The 19,925-nt window shown below is 46.0% G+C and overlaps 2 protein-coding genes across 2 annotated transcripts in view; one reads left to right on the forward strand and one right to left on the reverse strand.

Annotated features, from left to right (window-relative positions):
- Positions 1-7,721, forward strand: part of LOC309635621 (pancreatic lipase-related protein 2-like) — a gene marked incomplete at its 5' end in the record, with an annotated part of 34,734 nt that extends 27,013 nt beyond the window's left edge. Inside the window, one exon of the mRNA XM_082407111.1 lies at positions 246-7,721. Coding sequence (XP_082263237.1) covers positions 246-339 — 94 coding nt within the window. The 3' untranslated portion in view covers positions 340-7,721. The remainder of the gene's footprint in view (positions 1-245) is intronic.
- A 3,355-nt stretch (positions 7,722-11,076) lies between these two features.
- On the reverse strand, positions 11,077-18,500 carry SPMIP5 (sperm microtubule inner protein 5). Its single transcript, XM_082408037.1, is given in 5 exon segments — positions 11,077-12,929; positions 14,355-14,441; positions 14,444-14,459; positions 14,463-14,572; positions 17,194-18,500. Coding segments are annotated over 5 exon segments (459 nt in total). The 5' UTR covers positions 17,249-18,500; the 3' UTR covers positions 11,077-12,738.
- Between the last annotated feature and the right edge of the window lie 1,425 nt (positions 18,501-19,925).

Below are 19,925 nucleotides of genomic sequence, written 5' to 3' on the forward strand. Positions count from 1 at the left end.
CTAGACCTTGAAAATCTTTGGTCTGACCACTGATTCACTCTCAGCTCGTTAAAAGCCCAAGGAGGGGAGGAGGTTCTCTGAGTGGATTTGCTGGGTGAGAGTCACTTGGACTCTGCCTGGTGTAGCAGAAAGCTTTTCAGTCAGAGAGGTCCGAATCCCAGCGAGTTGGCCAAAAGCTGTTTACTCATCTGAGGTCACACTTCCACAGCAAACTAGCCTCATGCTGGAAATGTTTTCTTCCACAGGTATAATTTTTGCAGCAGCGACATGGTGCGAGAAGACGTTTTACAAACTCTGTACCCTTGTTTAAAATGTGGTGGCCTCAGAAGACCTAAATAGACATTTCTCCAAAGAAGATATACAGATTGCCAACAAACACATTAAAGACTGCTCAACATCATTAATCATTAGAGAAACGCAAATCAAAACTACAGTGAGATATCATCTCACACCGGTCAGAATGGCCATAATCAAAAAATCTACAAACAATAAATGGGAATGTAAATTGATACAGCCACTATGGAGAACAGTATGGAGGGTCCTTAAAAAAACTAAAAATAGAACTACCATATGACCCAGCAATCCCACTACTGGGCATATACCCTGAGAAAACCATAATTCAAAAAGAGTCATGTACCAAAATGTTCATTGCAGCTCTATTTACGATAGCCAGGACATGGAAGCAACCTAAGTGTCCATCAACAGATGAATGGATAAAGAAGATGTGGCACATATATACAATGCAATATTACTCAGCCATAAAAAGGAACGAAACTGAGTTATTTGTAGTGAGGTGGATGGACCTAGAGAGTGTCATACAGAGTGAAATAAGTCAGAAAGAGAAAAACAAATACCATATGCTAACACATATATATGGAATCTTAAAAAAAAAAAAAAAAAAAAAGAATATGGTCAGAAGAACCTAGGGCCAAGACGGGAATAAAGATGTAGACCTACTAGAGAATGGACTTGAGGATACGGGGAGGGGGAAGGGTAAGCTGGGACAAAGTGAGAGAGTGGCATGGACATATATACACTACCAAACATAAAATAGATAGCTAGTGGGAAGCAGCTGCATAGCACAGGGAGATCAGCTTGGTGCTTTGTGACCACCTAGAGGGGTGGAATAGGGAGGGTGGGAGGGAGGGAGATGCAAGAGGGAAGAGATATGGGGACATATGTATATGTATAGCTGATTCACTTTGTTATAGAGCAGAAACTGACACACCATTGTAAAGCAATTATACTCTAATAAAGATGTTAAAAAATAAAAAAAGTAAAGGAGAAATGATAAATAAAAATGTGGTGGCCTCTTTATCTTTCTGATAATAAAATTTTTAATGGCCTTGTTTTGATGTTGAAGTATTAGTTTGATCTTGAGGTGTTAGTGTGACATTCTCTATGTTCTGGGGTCACATTTCAGAAAAGATTTGGGGGGCTGGAGCCAACTTGGCCACAGGTAATGCCTAAAACATCCCACCGGTCCACCTCTGCCACCATCTCTCTTTTTCAGGGCACTTGGTGTGGCCTGTCCTAATGTATTTTATATCCTTAGACAGTGAAATTCTGTCCTATTTGAAAAGGTTGCTTTCACACGTTGCCCACTCAGCTTTCAGCATCCTGGGGGAGAGAGCAGACCCCATGTGAGAGCAGCCTGTGGCATGAGTGACAAGCTCTAAGCATTATTTAGGTGAAACCTGCCTGCGCCATGGAGGAAGAAGGGCTTTAAAAGAAGTTACTACATGCACACGGCACAAAATGCAAACAATGCAGAAGAGCACTCATACACAGAGTACTTTCCTTCCAGCCTTGCCCTCGGGCCTCTCAGTTCCTCTTCCCAGAGACAACTTGAGTTTTTTCCAGAAACATTCTATGTATAAATATTCATGTACCCTATCTCACACACCCCAGCCCCACCCCACCTTTTATTTTTCTCAAATAAATGGAAGCATACAATACGCACCTTTCTCACCTTGCTTTTTTCACTAACAGTAAGTTTGATATTATTCTCTAATGGTCCAGAAAGGGCTTCTTCATTCTTTGTGTGGCTTCACAGATTCCACTGAGGGATGTGATGTGGTATGTTTGTCCCTGCTGATGGACATATAAAATTTTCCTATTATGAATATTCATGCAACTACTATCCTTTTATGATATTCGAACATGATACAAATTTGTCTAAGAAATGTTTAGGATGTTTATTTTGATCAGTATTGCCAAATTACAGTCCAATTTACACTCCAACGAACAACACGGTAGGTTGAACTGTAAATTCAAATTGCCGCTCTTGGGGGCCAAAAATTTCAAATATTGACAATTTCGTATGGTTTGTTCTAACATGAGAGTGTTTTGCACCCTCACCAATGTGGTAAATTGTCAAACCTTTTGTCAATTAGGCACTAAAAGTGCTTTTCCTTATGTTGTAATTTGTGTTTGTTTTGTTATGAATGAGAGTGAACATCTTTTCAGTGTTTAATGGCCTTTTGTATTTCTTTTTCTGTGAATTGTCCAAATTGTGTGTCAATTTTAGGCATCTTTTCGATATAATTTTTACTTTAAAGAGCTGTTTAATATTAAGAAAATTGCAATATTCTGTCGTATGCAGATATTTTCCCCAACTTATCCCTCTCCCTGGGAGAAAACCAGAAAGCCAGTGGGAGGGCCTGGAGCAGGGCCTATACCCGCAGACCTGGGCCCCAGCTCATACAAAGATTCTGCAGATGCTGTAACCCCAGGGGCTGCTCGGAGGGCTCCACCCACCTTACCTACCACCTGGTCAGTGCCAGGTTTCGGCTTTCCTTCCTGAGCTGGATAGGACCTCAGCCTGCGGGGTCTTCTTTCAAGGCCAATGAGCGGGTAGGAGTCTGTGCTGAGCTCTTGGGGGGCTCGGTGCCGCAGCAGGCAGAGCTGCTGGGGCCTGTGCAGTGTGGCCCTTCCAGGCTGGCCTCCTGCCCACTCACAGCCTCCCAATAGCTCCCAGCTGACCTGCTCACTCATTCCTGGGGCCCCAGTGAGTAAACAGGCTGGTGGGAGGAAGAGGGAGGCACTTTCAGGGCCTAGGATGGCAGTGGAGGGCACACCTGTTGGGCAGAGTGGGAGTATCCATCCACTGCCTGATTCTGAGAATCCAGAAATGGCTTCATTGAGCAATTCCGTGAATGGCGTCGTGGCCACAGGAGCTGGGGCTTGAGGAGAACAGCAAGTGATTCAGCCCCTGAGTTTCCGAGAATGAGGCCAGAACGAGCCCACCCTTCCCTTTACAGGGATGCCTCGAATTCACAGCAGAACCAAAGTGCCTGAGCTCAATACTTTGGGGTTTTTCTTTCATTCTTCTTTTTTCTTTACGTTTTCTAAATTTTTTTTCTTGAACCCCTATACAGCATGTAAAATCTCGACCTGGCCTTGGGTCCCAGCTGTCTCTTTCCCTGTACTACGTGGGCTGGCTTCTTCACTTCTCAACCTCAACACACCTGGGGATAACAGTAGCCCTCCCTCACAGGGTGGCTGTGATGATTGAATAAGATAAAGCATGCATAGCACTTAGTACAGTGCCGGGCACATGATAAATAGCCAATAAGTGAAGCAGGAGGGGCAGGCAGGCCTGAGCTATTCTTTAAGAGCAACAGAGACACCAAGGACAGGACTGAAGACAAGAACAGCCTCCGAGAAGGTATCTGAAGTGGACCCAACAAAGGATTTGTATTCAGAATGCATAAAGAAAAGGACAGCCACATAGAAAAGTGGACAAAATGATATGAGCAGGCAACACACAAAGAGACACCTGAACCATAAATGTTTGAGATTCATCTCACTAGTAACTGAGGGAATACAAATGAAATTCCGATTACCCAAAATACCACTTCATCAATGACAGAGAATGAGCGAGGGTCCACATATATCACCATGAATAGATCTCCCAAATGTCCTGTTGAACAGAAAAGCAAGTGTCAGGAAGATGCCCCTTAGATAGGGAGGTTACCATGTAAGTACATGTCTGTTCACAAAGTACTACCACTCACTGCAGATGTGGTAAAAAATATCAAAAGAAGGACGTTTAAAATCCTCTATCGGTGGTGTTATATTTATTTTTCATTACAAAAGGATTTGAAGCAAATATGACAAAATGTTCGTCTTTGCTAATTCCAGGTGGTGGTTACAATGGTGTTGGTCAATGTTATTTCTTGGTAGTTTAGATCTTTTATCCAAATTTAGGAGAAAAACGAGAGAGAGGGCGGTGGTTTACAATACTCTGGAGTTCAGGACCTGTGGCTAGTAGGAGGGGTCACTGGTGAAAGGTTTCTAAGACCCCAAGATCATCCCCATCTGTATTTGAATTCAAATCCTGATTTATCTGCCATTGTTCCCAAGACACACAGCAAGAGCCTCTCTCCTCTTACTCATGGGGACTTGTGTCTGTCACATCAAAACTCCCCATCTTCAGTCTCGGACAGTCTTGCCACTTGTCCTCAGTGTCTTGCTGTCTTCCCTGTGCCAGTGGCACTACTGATGAGGACCAAACCCAGGACCTGGCAGCATCTTGCTGGAGCGAGCCGAGACCACCCTTACGTAAACAGCTTTATTTCTTAGCATTTACCCACCCACCCAGGCACAAACCTTGTAATTCCACAGAGATCTTACTGAACCAAGATGTTAACAGCAACAAAGATGCAATACAAAGCTCTTCGTTAAGAATGCAGCATCTTCATCCCGTCTTCTCAGACTCCGTAGGGGAAAAAAACATGCGAATACTTTACAAAGCTATTTCATTAAATGTTATGTTAAATGAAAAACAAATTACTTTTTCTTTTACTAGCTTTTAATGCTAATAGTGCCGTTTATTCCTGACCTTCAGAAATATGAGATATTTTAAATGACAACTTAAAAAGAGTTCTTGTTTGAAAACGCAAGCTACTTTAGACTGCATATTATTACTTATAAGTATAGCGTGTGCCAACATCACTCGTTTCAGCATCCCATTTGTACCTAACTGATATATATTTCAGTTGACATTTATTGTTCTCCTGCTTATGTGTCAAATTCCTTAATGATGACTCTGACAAAGTTGTAAGCTCGGTATATATAATTTACATTTGCTACCATATAATCGGTGTTATCTATTAGAATGCTATTTGTGACAAATCATGTTCCAAATAAAAATTGAATTGATTTTTCTGTTACTTTAATATTGTGCCACTCACAGCGAGCCTTTGATTGAATCTTAAACACTTTAATGCTCTGTTTTTGTTTGAGGCAGATCAGAAATGGAGTCTGCATGATTCACAAATCTAAAACGATTTGTAAAACAACAAAATCAAATTTCAAAAAGCATCTTTATTTTCAAGCCAAGGGAATAAATTTGGTAAAGCTATCATTACAGGGTACACAGCCTAACGACAAAAGCCTCGCATGCACAGTTAATTTCTATGCATCCATTTTCATCTAAATTAGATTTTAACTTTAATGCAGGGTATGAAAAGCCTCTACAGGCCTTTGTTTCTACCTTTTCTCTCAAGCAATTGCAGGCTTTCTCCCGGCTAATCAGAGCTTCATATCACCCTGGTCACTCTCCCTCTTGGCAGTGGGTTTGAGCTACATTCTCAGTTTTCTGGGATGCATGGGGGTTCTGTTCCCCAGATCCTCCCAAGGGGTCTCTCTCTCAAGAGGGCACTTGCTTGACCCAGACTGCTTACAAAATAAATCACTGGGGCTTCCCTGGTGGTGCAGTGGTTGAGAATCCGCCTGCCAATGCAGGGGACACGGGTTCGAGCCCTGGTCTGGGAGGATCCCACGTGCCGCGGAGCGACTGGGCCCGTGAGCCACAACTACTGAGCCTGCGCGTCTGGAGCCTGTGCTCCGCAACAAGAGAGGCCGCCATAGTGAGAGGCCCGCGCACCGCGATGAAGAGTGGCCCCCGCTTGCCGCAACTAGAGAAAGCCCTCGCACAGAAACGAAGACCCAACACAGCCAAAAAATAAATTAATTAATTAATAAAAAAAAGAATCGGGGTGTATTGTAGCATCAGCCACATCCTGGAAAGTTTTAAAAATAAATAAATAAATAAATCACTTACAACTAGATCCTGGCTAGCATCACCCCCTTGGGTTAAGTTCTGGTTTAGAGCAAGGGTCAGTGACTTGGGCCCATGGGCCACCTGGATTTGTACAGACCTCCAGCTAAGAATGGTTTTTACATTTAAATTTTTTAAAATTCAAACAAATAATCTTTCGTGATACATGAAAATGATATGAAATTAAAATTTCAGTGTCTATAAAGTTTTATTGGAATGCAGCCACACATTCATTTATATATTGTCTATCGCTGCTTTCCTGCTAAAACTGCAGAATTGAGTAGTTGCAACAGAGACCATATGGCCTAAAATATTGACTATCTGGGCCTTTACAGAAAAAGCGTTCAGCCCCCGGCTTAGAAGGAAGGGTTTTAGTGATTTATGTCCCGTTAAAAGGGTGAGCACCTTCAGGGTAAGAGGCTGAGGTAGCACTCAGACAAAATGCTGCATTCATGACAATAAGCCTCACAGAAAGCTTTTTCAGACACTGGCTAAGAGATCCTCAAAATGCTCAAAAGTAGGTAAGATGAGGGAAAGAAGGATAACCAAGGAAAACAAAACACCCCCAAACTTCACAAAGCTGCGTTTGTGATAAATGTGCACACAAATCATAAGTCAGAAATGCCCTTAGACAAATAGGTTTAAAAATACTTTAAGCACGCACCAAATTGAGTTGAGTTTAAGCAAATAGGAGTGATTTGAGGTAAACCGAAGCTGGGGTCTGGGAGTGTGGAGGGCAGGGGGATGTCCCAGGCAGACAGAGAGGTGTGGGGAGAGCTGCCCTTGGTGTGACCTTCAGGAGAACACAAAGCGGAAACAAGGTCTGAAGACCTTGGGGCTGAGTGGCCAGCTCCTCTAGGTCATGGAGGACCTGGTGCCTTTCCCTGATGGTGCCCTGGGCTGGTCAGGAAAGGTGGAGAACATGCTTCTTAGCCTTTGGAGAATCCAGACAAACCCGGTTTGAAGCCAATTATTGACATGGTGCTCTTGTCGGGGATATATATGCTTTTGAAGGAGCCACCTGTATTTTTTCTGGGAAAAATGGCCCTGAGTGAATTGTTTAACCTCTGTGTGGTTCAGTTTCCTCATCTGTTGAATGAAAGTATTTATACTAAGTAATACTAATTAAATAAGCTATTCCAGGTAAAGGACCAGAGTCTGACATAAGCGAGCACGTTAGCGGGGCTGCAGCTACAGATTTATGATTGGCCACTTACACCTGTTCTGCCTGCCTCGCAGGGTTAGGATCCCTGGAAGAAAAGTGCAGCAGTGAAAAGAACACTTCATTAGGGGCCAGGAGCCCTGGTTCTGAACCCTTTTCTGTTGAGAACTCACTGTGTGGGCTCATCACGCTCCCACCCCCAACCCATGTCAGCTCTAGCAATGTCCCCAAGACCCCTTACCCCCATGGTAATGGATAGTATTTACTGAGCACAGATTTACATGCCTAATCTCTTCATAACTCGTGAGACTGGGTTGGCTCTTCTGTTATCTTCACCTTACAAAATAGAAATCTAAGGCTCAGAGAGATTAAGGAAAGTGCCCAGAGTCACACAGCCAGAAAAAAAGCAGAATTGAGCTCTGAACGCAGGGAGAGTCTGACTCCTGGCCACACGCTTCACAGCTGTGCTGGAACAAGGTTAAAGCCGTAACTGAGATCACTCTGTGGGGCAGGGACAGGGAACCAAGGCATCCCCTCCCATCATCCCACCTCCGGGGAAACTGTCAACTCTCCAATACAAAGAGAGAGAAGGGACCCCAAAGGAGCACTTTAACTGCCACAGAACTCAAACTCTCCCCACAAAAGGCCCCATTGTCATAAGAAAACACACAAACTCACAACCTCCATTTCTTCAGCATTTCCAGATCGAGGGAATCTTTGTCTTATCAGGTAATAGAATTGTTTTTAGCAGCAAGAATGAGCTCATTACAGATGCAGCTTGTGCTAATAATGATAATCTGCTGTGCAGTAAAATCACCTCTCTCCCTCCCCCGACAGACGACGCTCTAGGAATTACAGGCTAGGGAGAAACAGAAAGGATAAAGATTAAGGAAAAGAATTGCAATGCGGAATTGTTTCAACAAAAGGAGTTTGATATGCACACTGAACTTGATTATCTTAATCATGAAGTTATACAAGAATTAGATACTATTAGACAATCTTTTAATTGCCTTTATTCGATTTTGTTATTTCTGTTACTGGGTTGTTGTTTTGTGTTTTTGTTTTACTGCTCAAGTCATTTTTTAAAGGTCAGTGCCAGGAATTAGCTAGTGACTTAAATATTGACAAGATTCGATCCCGCGAGTGAAATCAAGATGAAGGCAGTTGCAAAGAAGTGGTTTCGGTCCCGGCCTCCCTTAATTTCATGGGCAAAGACTTCAAAAACCTTGGGTCTAGAGCAGTAATCTGCAGACTCTGTGGGTTTGGGAGACGGGAGCAGGCAGAACTGCTTCCCGTGTTCTTCATTTCTGAGGGGCCAGCAGAGATGCAGCAGCCTGGACCACACGGCCCTGGGCAGGTGAGGGATCTGTCTCCTGGTTTCCTTCCTGAGGCTGTGGGATCACTTTCCCAGGGTGGTAAGAAAGCTGGAAAAAATCCCACCTGTTCACTAAGCTTGGTCCCAGCCCTTTGAAGAGAATGCAGCTAACTTCTGTTGAGTCATGGCTTTTTTCTTTAAACATGCAATCTCTAAAAGGTTATTTTTTAATCACTTCAAATAAGGATTTTATCAATTCAAATAAGGAAAATAACATTTTTTTCCTGATTATGAAAACAATACCTGTTGGCTGTGGAAAATTGAAAAAACCACAAGGAAGTAAAAAAGACCAATCGCACCATCATCCAAATAATCAGTTAGTATTATGGCTTAGCTCCCTTTACCACTCCTCCCTTGTTTTTAAACAGAAAAACAGGATTATAGTGGGGTGTGTGTGTGTGTGTGTGTGTGTGTACACATGGGTTTGCTGTTATTGTACTGTCTCATGGTCTTGCTTTTTTCATGTACTGTATCAGAAATTTTTTTCCACAATAGCATTCCTCTACCACATTATCTTTTAATAACAGGATGCATTGTAATGCCACATCCCATTGGGTTTGGGGTGTTGTTTTGTATGACAACCACCCCTTACACACATCTTTTGTTGTTTCCCAGGACAGGGTTCCTTTCTATTTCTGTGCCCCAGACCCTCTGGCTGTCTGATGAACCTATGGACCTCTTCTCAGAACAATGTTTTTAAATGCATAAAGTACAATAAATGAGATTACAAAGGGAGCTAGTTATATTGAAATACTATCAAAATACTAAAAAGAACAAATTTGTGAAATAGCCATGTGTTTGCTTATACATATGTTGAAGAACAATGTTAGAGAGCAGACATTGTAGCTCTAATAACAACTGTAATTATAAAGTACTGATCAACATTAACATTATTTCAAGCTGTTTGCAACAAATGTCATATGATGTGAAAAGATCTGAGGTTTTTATTGGATTAAGGTGACAGGTACAGCTGGGGTTTGTTGCCTACATTCATAAACAAAGGAAATATTATATTTCACTTGGTGGTTAGTGAAAACAAACATGTAACTTTTTTCTCATCCCAGTTCTTTTTTCTCATCAAAGATATGACTCCTGATTTCTACCCATGGAAACCTGGGGGTCCAGGCAGCCCAGGTGAAAATTCTCACCTTGGGAGAAACGCTCAGGAGTGGCTCAGTTCATCTTTTGGCCCAGCAGTTTTGAGTCTTTTGATAACAATGGCCTCACTGCCCCAGGAGCTGCTTTTGATTTCTTCTTCGTGCCAATGGCTGCAGAGTGAAGTCAGAGAGAGTGCCTGTCAGTGATAAAAGGTCAGCCAGTGTTATGGGTTGAATTGTGTCCCCCCCCACTCTGCCCCCCGCAAAAGGATATATTGAAGTCCTAATCCCCAGCACCTCAGAATGTGACTTATTTGGAAATAGGATGTTGCAGGTGTAATTGGTTAAGATGAGGTCATACTGCAGAAGGGTGAGCCCTAATCCAGTGTGACTGGTGTCCTTATTAGAAGACAGCCCTGTGAAGACACAGAGACACAGGGAAGTCACATGATGACAGAGATTAGAATGACGCACCAAAGATTGCCAAGGATTGACAGCAAACCACCAGGCAGTGGGGAAGAGGCAAGGGGTGATTCTCCCCTAAGGTTTCAGAGGGCGCATGGCCCTGCTAACACCTTGAACATGGACTTCTCGCTTCCAGAAGTATGAGACAACAAATTTCTGCTGTCTCATACCACCCAGTTTGGGGTACCATTACAGCAGCCCTAGGAAACCAGTACAGCTGGTGTGCCAGGGCTCTCCCGGGGGGCTGGGATTCTGAAACACCAGGGCTGGGGCGGGCATGGCCCTGTGCCAGTATTGGGGACTGCCATGCCACAACCCAAGGTGGCTGATGGGGACCGACTCATTAGATGGCCGGGCTAGGGCTTCAGTGAGCGCCCGATCCAGGTGCACAATGTTACCTCAGGATCGGGAAGAGCTGGGCCTCACCCAGCAAGGTCAACATAACCTGGAAAAAATCCACAGACGCTTCAGCATGCTGAGAAGTGTATCCTCTTTATTCTCACATGACAATAAAAGGCCTTTATTATGAATGACATGTTATCACCAACCGGTCAGGGTGCAGGTGGCAATGAAAAGGATGCTTGTCTTATGAAATTTCCCTCGTGCCGGTTGGGGTGTGTGAGGGGCTCTCACGTGAGAATGGTGAGCTTCTGAGCCCCCCCTTAGTATGTGCCTCTCCTTGGGAGGCTCTCCACTTCTACCCTTCCACGTCCTTTACTGAAGAGAGTGGCTCTAGATAAATCTCCCCGTTGCATGACACATTTGGCCTCTGAGTGCAGCCACACCTCACCGGAGGTCTGGGGTCCTCCATCAGGGCTCTTCCAAGGGTAGGACACCCAGCACCTGGAAGATAAACCAGCCCCACAAATTGCAGGCAGGTGGCCCAGCGAGGCAGAGGGGCTACTGCAAACATCCCACCCGCTTTTTTTTTTTTCTACTTAGAAAACAATTTTTTTATTGTGTTAAAATATCCTTAATACTCACCACCATCTTAACCATTTTTATCTGTCAGTTCAGTGGTATTAAGTCCATTCACACCGTTGTGCAACATCAGCACCATACATCCCCGTAACTTTTTCTCTTGTGAAACTGCACTTCTGTACCTATTAAGCAATAATCCCCATTCTCCCCTCCCCTCAGTCCTGGCAATCACTGTTAATGTACTGCCTTTGATTTTGACTACTCTAAGTACCTCATATAAATTGAATCATACGTTATTTCCTTCTCTGTTAGACTTATTTCTCTCAGCATAATGTCCTTTAAGTTCATCTGTGTTGTAGCTTGTGTCAGAATTTCCTTCCTTTTTAAGACTGAATAATATTCTGTTGTACATATAGACCAGATTTTGCTTATCCCTTCATCCTTAGATGGACACTTGGGTTACACGACTATGAATAATGCTGCTATAATTATGGGTGTACAAATATCTCTACAAGACCCTGCTTTCAATTCTTTCCAGAATATACTCAGAAGTGGAATTGCTGGGTGTATGGTCATTCTAATGTTAATTGTTTCAAGAGCCCACCATACTGTTTTCCATAGCAGCTGAACTATTTTACATTCCCATCTACAGTGTACAAGAGAATCTAAAGGCAACCCACAGAATGGGGGAAAATGTTTGCAAATTGTATATCTGATAAGGGATTAGTATCCAGAATATATAGAGAATTCCAAACACTTGACAACAAAAAAGCAAACAAACTGATTCAAAAATGAACAAAGGGCTTGAATAGACATTTATCCAAAGAAATGTATAAACGGCAAATAAGCACGTAAAAAGATGATCAACATCAGTAATCGTTAGGAAAATGCAAATCAAAATGATAAAGAGATACCACCTCACACCCATTAGAATGGCTAATATCAAAAAAAAAAAGCAGAAAATAAAAAGTGTTAGCAAAGATGTGGAGAAATTGAAACCATCCCCTTTTTAAAACCAGCAGGAAGGAAGGAAAGTCCTCCCTTACCTGGAATAGAGAAATCTGGATATTTTGGCAGCAGCCTTTCGTGCAGCAAAATTTCTGGAGAAGGGGTAGGAGGAGGTGGTGCAGGCCTAACTCAATATATTCTAAAGTAAGAACAAAAGTCATAGAGTTATTCCTTTCATTAATAATAAAAATAAATATAATCTGTGCAGGTCCTGCATGAGCACGGTGCGTTTATTTCTGATCCTTACAATTTATCCTAAAGGATCATCATCTCCATTTTACAGAAGGGAAAACTGAGGCCACAAGAGCCTCCCACTCCATGCAGTACCCTTCCATCTCCCTTCCTCAGCATGCTTGAGCCTTAGGTTGCTTCCCGGACGGGGGCCCAGTTGGTTTTTACTGCCAGCCTCTCCCTGCAAACCAGCAAAGACCAGAAGCAAGACTTCTGGCACTTGCTGGGCGCAGGTGGGGAGCAGGACGTGGCTGCCTACTTGGCAGGTCCTGCAATTACAAACACAGCGCCTTCTGTAAAACAAAACAGACACCAAAAAAACAGTCCTAGCGCTGGGCTGGGGGCATCTGGAAACCCCTGGCCTGAGATCCGCTCTTCCCCTCGTTCTTGTTACCTGAGTTACAAGGCAGACTTACTCCTCATACGGTTTCAGGTGTGCTCTCCTGGCCTGCTCCACGATGTCCAGGAAGTCCCTGTAGCAGTTTCTGGCCATGACAGTGTACCGCGTGGCACAGCCTAATTCAGTGACCCTGGCTCTCGGCAGGTAGCCTGCCCAGCCGGGGATGGGGGGCTCCTGAAGACGTTTCGTTATGTACTTGCATTCTGTAAAAAGATGCCATGCTTCCTGAGGGCTTTGAGAAGCCACACAGTGGGCGGTGCTCCCAAGCTAGCTGGCACCCCAACAATCAGCCCCGGGGAAAGCACTAGGCCCCTAGACGTGATGAGGGCAGCTACCACCGGTTGGTTGATCCTGTGTGCCAGCACCTTGGTAGGGCTTTGCATAGGCCCTCATTTTATTCTCTTACAAACCGTAAGAAGTTGGTGCCATTATTACCTACACTTTGTGGAGAAGGACACTGAGACCTCAGAGAGGTTAAGAAAGTCTTGGCCAAGGTCACATAGCAAGGAAGTGATAGGGTCAGGATTCAAACCCAGGTCTCTCTGATTCCCAAGTTCTTGCTCTTAAACAGATCCCACTCTTTTCTCAGACTAATAACAAAAAGAAAAAGAAAAAAAGCTTCAGACAATGCTCTTTGACAATCTGAATAAGGGAATCAAGAGAAGCATGCAGGTCAGGAAAAAGCACATCAGACTCAGCTCTGGCTGCCTGGCTGGCTGACCTTTGGCAATTTCACATTTGTGAGATGTAAGATAACTGCCCTTCAGTTGCTGTAAGAATTGAATTAGGCCACTGAGTCCCAGAACCTAAAAGCTGGAAGGCACCCTAGGGAGTGTCTAATCCATCCTTCCCTGCCTTGGATGAAGGAACTGTAGCCCAGAGAGGGGAAGCAACCTGCCCTAGGTCACACAGCAAATAGTCATGGAGCTGGGCTAAATCCCAACTCTTAGGCAGATGTTCCTTGTAATGACTTGGAAATTTTTTAAGCACACCAAACATGTGAGTCAGCATGTGTTCTTGAAAAGTCCCCAATTACAGTAATAATAATAAAGACAATCAGTCCATTACTTTTCTTATAGGCCTTTAGGCCTTAAAAATAGTCTAGGACAAATCATTGTTGTGATGATGAACATGATACAATCATACTGTCAGTTGTTTTTGTCACTGTTATTGTGACTGTTATTCAGTGCAAAACCCCTGCCCGCCCAGCCAGCACCTGGAGGAGCTGGGTTCAAACCCAGGTCTGACCTCAGACAAGGGACACTGCTCTAAAGTGGCAATAATAGTATCGACTTCATAGGGTCATCGTGGGTGGTTAATGAAATAACGGTAGCCGGCACAGAGAAAGCAACTAAAAGCGGTACCTACTGAGACAACAGCTGCTCTCTGAACCTCTGTGATGATTGTCCAGGAAGCTTAGTACCTAGCACCCTCCTCCCCACCTGTCTCCCTCCCCCCCTGGAAATGTTTCTTTCTCCTTTTAAGAAACTGAGCCTCTCCATTTTGCACAGACGCCTGGGGACCTGGAACTGTGCTGGACCCAGTGCCCTCAGTGGCAGCTCAGCAAGACGGCCAGGCCCTGCGCTTGGGCCCAGGGTGAAGGGGGGCTGGTTTCTGGGAGCCGGTACCCAGACTCAAGGGGCGGTACTGCCGGTAATACTGGTGCAGGGTCCGCAGGACCGTCTCCTCTGAGCAGACGGGCTTTAGTTCGGGACAGTGGCCACTGAGCAGAGTTATTCCTCCAGCTGGTCTTTATATCGCTGTGTGATCTCCTGGAAGATTTTCAGACAGTGGGACATGTTGTCCTCGCTGGAGGTGCCCTGGCAGCTAAGGTAAGGCACGAAGCCTGCAAGAGCCGAAGGAATCACGACCTTCAGCGAGGTATTCAGAACCTGCCCAAACCCCCAGAATCTCAGCCCACCCCTTGCCGTTTCTTCCTTGGCCGACAACACTGCATTCTCCCAAAGGCCATTAATACAAGCCGCGCTGTTGTTTCCACTGCGGCTGGGCCCTCCCAAGGCCATGAAAAACTGACCTTGGAGCGGGGAGGGAAGGCCCGTTTCAACAAAGGCGATGACAGTAATATTCTTTGATAGCAAAGCCCCTCACGTCAGCCCAAACGGCAAATGGCGAAAGCATTTAATGGACCAAAATGTTAGTCGAAGGAGTAATTGAAATTATTCATCTTTTTAGAGAGAAAGCTTATTTTCCTTGACACTTCCCAAATGCAATTGGGGATCTTTTCTGTCGGACCACCGGGAAATTGCGGGCTTATTAAAAGCAGAGACCTATTACACAAAAAGGTAAATTCATTATCTGTGAGACCCACCCCGAGCACAATTTCTCACCATTTCCCACAAAATAACATGTAATCATTACAATTAGTATGGGTAAAACACAACTACTTATTTAAACTGGATGCTGAATCCTAAGTACTATAATGCTGCCATAATAAGACCAGTTTTTAAAAGAACAAAGGAGGAAAAACTGGTTAAGACTTGGCTTTAAACTGTCAACCAATAAATAAATAAATAAGCAAGTAAATCTCAATATTGAAGCCCACCATTTGTGCCCTTGTCCCCAGGGCCAGAAAACCTGGCCCCAGAGTTGAGAGCAGCAACCCTCACCCCGTGCACCTGCAAGAAACCTCCTCCGGAAGAATCCAATTACTAAACTGTTCTTGACAGTGTTGGAAGTCTTCCGCCCACTATCCAGTCTCCCCAGTTTTCGGACAATTAAAAGATACCCTAACATCATGGAGGAGACCGCAGACACCCAGGGCCCCTGTCACAGTGGGTTTTCTCCATCAGGGTCAACTTTGATCTGCATAGATTTTACCTGATTGCGTATATGGACACACACACATAGGAATACAAGCTACCTTTACTGAGTCTTGCTAAGGGCCAAGATATTTTAAATGGGCTTTGTGTGCTGGCTCCTTTAATCCTCACAACAGTCTTAGGAGGAATCTATCCCGACCCCATGTAATGGGTTGAATTGATAGAACTCTCCAAGTCCTAACCCCTGGCACCTGTGAATGTGAACTTATCTGGAAATAGGGTCTTTGCAGACGTAACTAAGGATTTGGAAATGAGGTCATCATGGATTTAGGGTGGGCTCCAAATCCAGTGCCTGGTGTCCTCCTAAGAAAAAGGAGAGGGAGATTTGAGACACACAGACACAGAGACACCGAGCAGAAGGCCACATGAAGAGTCATGTGAAGATGGGGACAGAGACTGGAGTGATGCTGCCACAAACCAAGGAACACCAGGGGCCATCAGAGAGAGCACGGCCCTGCCAACATCTTGATTTCAGACTCCGGGCCTCTAGAACCGTGAAAGAATAGCTATCTGTTGTTTTACACAGCAGCCCTAGGAAACTAATACAACCATTTTATAGAAATTTCTACTTACCATAGAGAGGTAAGTAACTTACTTACAATCACATAGATAATGGCCAGGGAGAGATTGGAATCTCAGTTTATTAGAACCCAAAGCCTATTCTCTTAACCAACCAGTAGGACCAGGGTGAGGATGGGCAACCTTGGAATATTCTCCATGCCTCTCTCCACCAAGAATACCTATATGTGAGAGCAGAGGGCCTATGGGGACCACCAGGTTTGTTACCCACAGGGATGTGACTTAGTAAATTCTCAGAAGCCTGAGGAGGAAAAGCCTTTAGGTAGGGTGACCAGTTGTCCTGGTTTGCCAACAACTGAGGGGTTTCCTGGGATGCAGGACTTTTAGTGCTAAAACTGGGACCATTCCTGGCAAACCAAAAAAGTTGGTGACCATCCCTCTAGGGGACACAGGAAGAAATGGGACCATAAGGACAGCCCTAGTTCATGAGAACAGCACAACTTGGGAAGAAGGACAGAGCCTCAGCCTATTCATTGTGTCTATCCTGGCCCAAATGTATATAACAGACATTAATTAAGCGCTTCTTACATACCAGGCCATGTCCTGGGAGATCTGCCTAGATTCTATCTCCCCACTTATCAGAACCCAGTTATCTGCCATCTTCAGCAATGAAACACTTTCAGCAAGTTTCTTAAAAGCTAAAGTGCCGGGCTTCCCTGGTGGCGTAGTGGTTGAGAATCTGCCTGCCAATGCAGGGGACACGGGTTCGAGCCCTGGTCTGGGAAGATCCCACATGCCGCGGAGCAACTAGGCCCGTGAGCCACAACTACTGAGCCTGCGCGTCTGGAGCTTGTGCTCCGCAACAAGAGAGGCCGCGACAGTGAGAGGCCCGCGCACCGCGATGAAGAGTGGCCCCTGCTCGCCGCAACTAGAGAAAGCCCTTGCGCAGAGGCGAAGACCCAACACAGCTATAAATAAATAAATAAATTTATAAAAAAAAAAAAAAGCTAAAGTGCCTGTACTGGTGCAATAAGCCGGTCGGACACGGACAGTGGGGCAAGGCAGGGACAGCAATCAGGACCCCACTGCAGGGCACATCACCACTTACCACTGTAGCCTGGTGTGATTGGCAGGTGTCTCATGAAGGTCTTGGAAGACTCCATGATTTTGCTCTCTGTTAATGAAGGGAAGTCCTTGCCTGGAGAACTCACTGCGCATGTGCTAGAGCCCTTGGGCGTCAATAACCTTGCCAGGGGATTAGGACAGAGAGAAAGCACCACAATTAGCCAAGGATGCGGTTAAACATGCAATGTACAGGACATAACAAAGATTAGAGTAAACTCTGGCTGGAAAGGATCAGAAGTTGCAACGGCTGGCATGGAGTCCAAGATGGGGCGGGGGGCGGACCAAACAGCGTCAGTTTATGTGGATGCTGTCTCCCGAGCCAGACCCCTTCTTCCTTCTGGGATGTGGTGCCCCCAAATGGGCCAGGTCCTGCATCTGGCATCTGTTGATGCTTCCAAGTCCTACCCTGCCAAGCCAGATACTCTCTCAAAAGTCATGCCCTTGTGGCCAGGACAAGTGACCTCAAGGGTGGAGGGGAGGGCCTCAGTCACGGTTTACTCAGCAGTGATGGGAATTTTTTAAACAGTTCATACATTTAAAGAACATCTGGGGCTTCCCTGGTGGCGCAGTGGTTGAGAATCTGCCTGCCAATGCAGGGAACACGGGTTCGAGCCCTGGTCTGGGAAGATCCCACATGCCGCGGAGCAACTGGGCCCGTGAGCCACAACTACTGAGCCTGCGCGTCTGGAGCTTGTGCTCCGCAACAAGAGAGGCCGCGACAGTGAGAGGCCCGCGCACCGCGATGAAGAGTGGCCCCCGCTCGCCGCAACTAGAGAAAGCCCTCGCACAGAAACGAAGACCCAACACAGCCATAAATAAATAAATAAATAAATAAGCTTTCATTAAAAAAAAAAAAAAAAAAAAAGAACACCTGCTACAACACGGCTGAAGACAGGACTGCATTCCTGTGAAACGCTAACGGCCGCCCTAAGGGTTAGTTCCTACCTGAGTCCCTATTTTACACATGGAAAAATAAGGCACAGAGAAGTTAAGTAACTTGTCCGAACGTTCCTGTGTCCAAGGAGGTGTGACCGAAAGACGTCTACACTCTGGGGGCAGGATTATGTTGCCCAGCAGTGTGCCGCGGGTGCACCGCCGGCTGCGCAGCTGCAGACCCAGCCCAGAGGCCTGCCTGGAGGAGGCTGAAGGGAAGGGCATGGAAAGGAGGTGTGCTGGGGGTGGGGCCGGGGAGCGGGTCGGAAAGCGCGGACACGCCCCCTCCCCCGCCCCGCCCAGTCCTCACCTAGGCTGGCCTGGATCCTGGCCCCCCCGCGGGACCTCCTGCTCTGGCCCGGCCTCCACCAGGGCTCCCGTCCCCTGTGAGCTCACCTCGACCACGTGGGGGCGGGGGGAACGGGCGGAGTCGGACCAACCCCTCCACCCCCGCCCCTCCCGCGCCTTCCTCACCCTTTGGCCTCCTGGCCGAAGTCCGGACCGGGAGCTAGAGGCGACTGGTGAACCGGAGGGAAGTCGCTCAGCGTCGGTCTATGGGGTGAGATGCTGGGATTTGCCCGGAAAATATTTGCCTCCGAAGCTGTTCTCTGTTCTGAACACACGGTCTCACCCAGGCGAGGCCGCTCTGGGTTTGGAAATTGTGGAGAGGGGTACACGAAGGGATCCGGGTCAAAGTCGCCTTTTCTGATGTAGACACTGGGGAGGCCTGGGCTGGGGGGAGACGATTGGCGGGAACAGGCCTTGGCAGGGGCGGGGGAAGCAGCCTGGGAGGGAAGCAGAGGCCTGTGTCCCAGACGGCTTCCCCTGGGCTTCTCACACCCCTGTCCTCCTAGCCTCGTGTCTCTTACTAGGAGAATCTCCAGATGGCCAGGACAGGAAACCGGGCAGAAAGGGACAAAGCACCAAAATGAAGGATGCTGGGAAGGTGGAGCCGTCCTCATTTTATGGGAGATGAGCTTTCATCTCATTGGACTGAAACTGTCAACTACAAATTGGCACTTGCCGTGGGCACTTGCCATCTACAAGGGTTAATTCAGGTGCTACTGAAGTTGCTGACTTTCAACACCCCCTGAAAGGAGTTCAGGGTGGAGAGCAGAGATGAGGCACTCTGTGCTCTGGGAAGAACTGGCAGAACAGGTCTTCAGAGAGTTAGATATTTTCAGGAGCCGATTTTATTTTATGAGCCTAATTCTTGTATCTCCTCATATCTAGAAAAGCACTAAAACCCTTCATGGTGACGTCTGCTCCTCGTGACTAGCAGTAGCCTTCACGAGACTAGCAGAAACCTTCTGCAAAAAATATGTGCCTGATTGCATGTACTCCCTCTTCACCAAAATCACATATATACTGACTTGCCCCCCTACCTCTTCAGAGCAGTTTCTCAGAGCTATCTGAAATGCTGTCTCCCGGGCTATAGCCCTCATATTGTCCCAAGTAAAACTTAGCTCTCAACTCTCACGTTGTGCATTTTTTTTAAGTCGACAAAACCAAGATGCCCACTGTGTGACCCAGATCCAGGGACTGAGTGGCCTTTACAGACAGCTAGTCCCAGCCGCTCCCTACAGATGAGGAAATGGCAGCCAGACTGCCTGCTGGCTCTACTGTGCAATACGTTTGTTTGACTGCACATCCCGGCCTTCCCGACCTCTCCTCATGGGAACTAAACTTCAGATGAAAGCTGGTGCAGCTACCCACTTAGGAAGAACCCATTTATACCTCCCTTGGGGTCCTAGGGCCCGCCTCAGACTATCCAGAAACTAC

Source organism: Balaenoptera borealis (assembly GCF_965194805.1).
Source record: "Balaenoptera borealis genome assembly, chromosome: 10".
Lineage (NCBI taxonomy): Eukaryota > Metazoa > Chordata > Mammalia > Artiodactyla > Balaenopteridae > Balaenoptera > Balaenoptera borealis.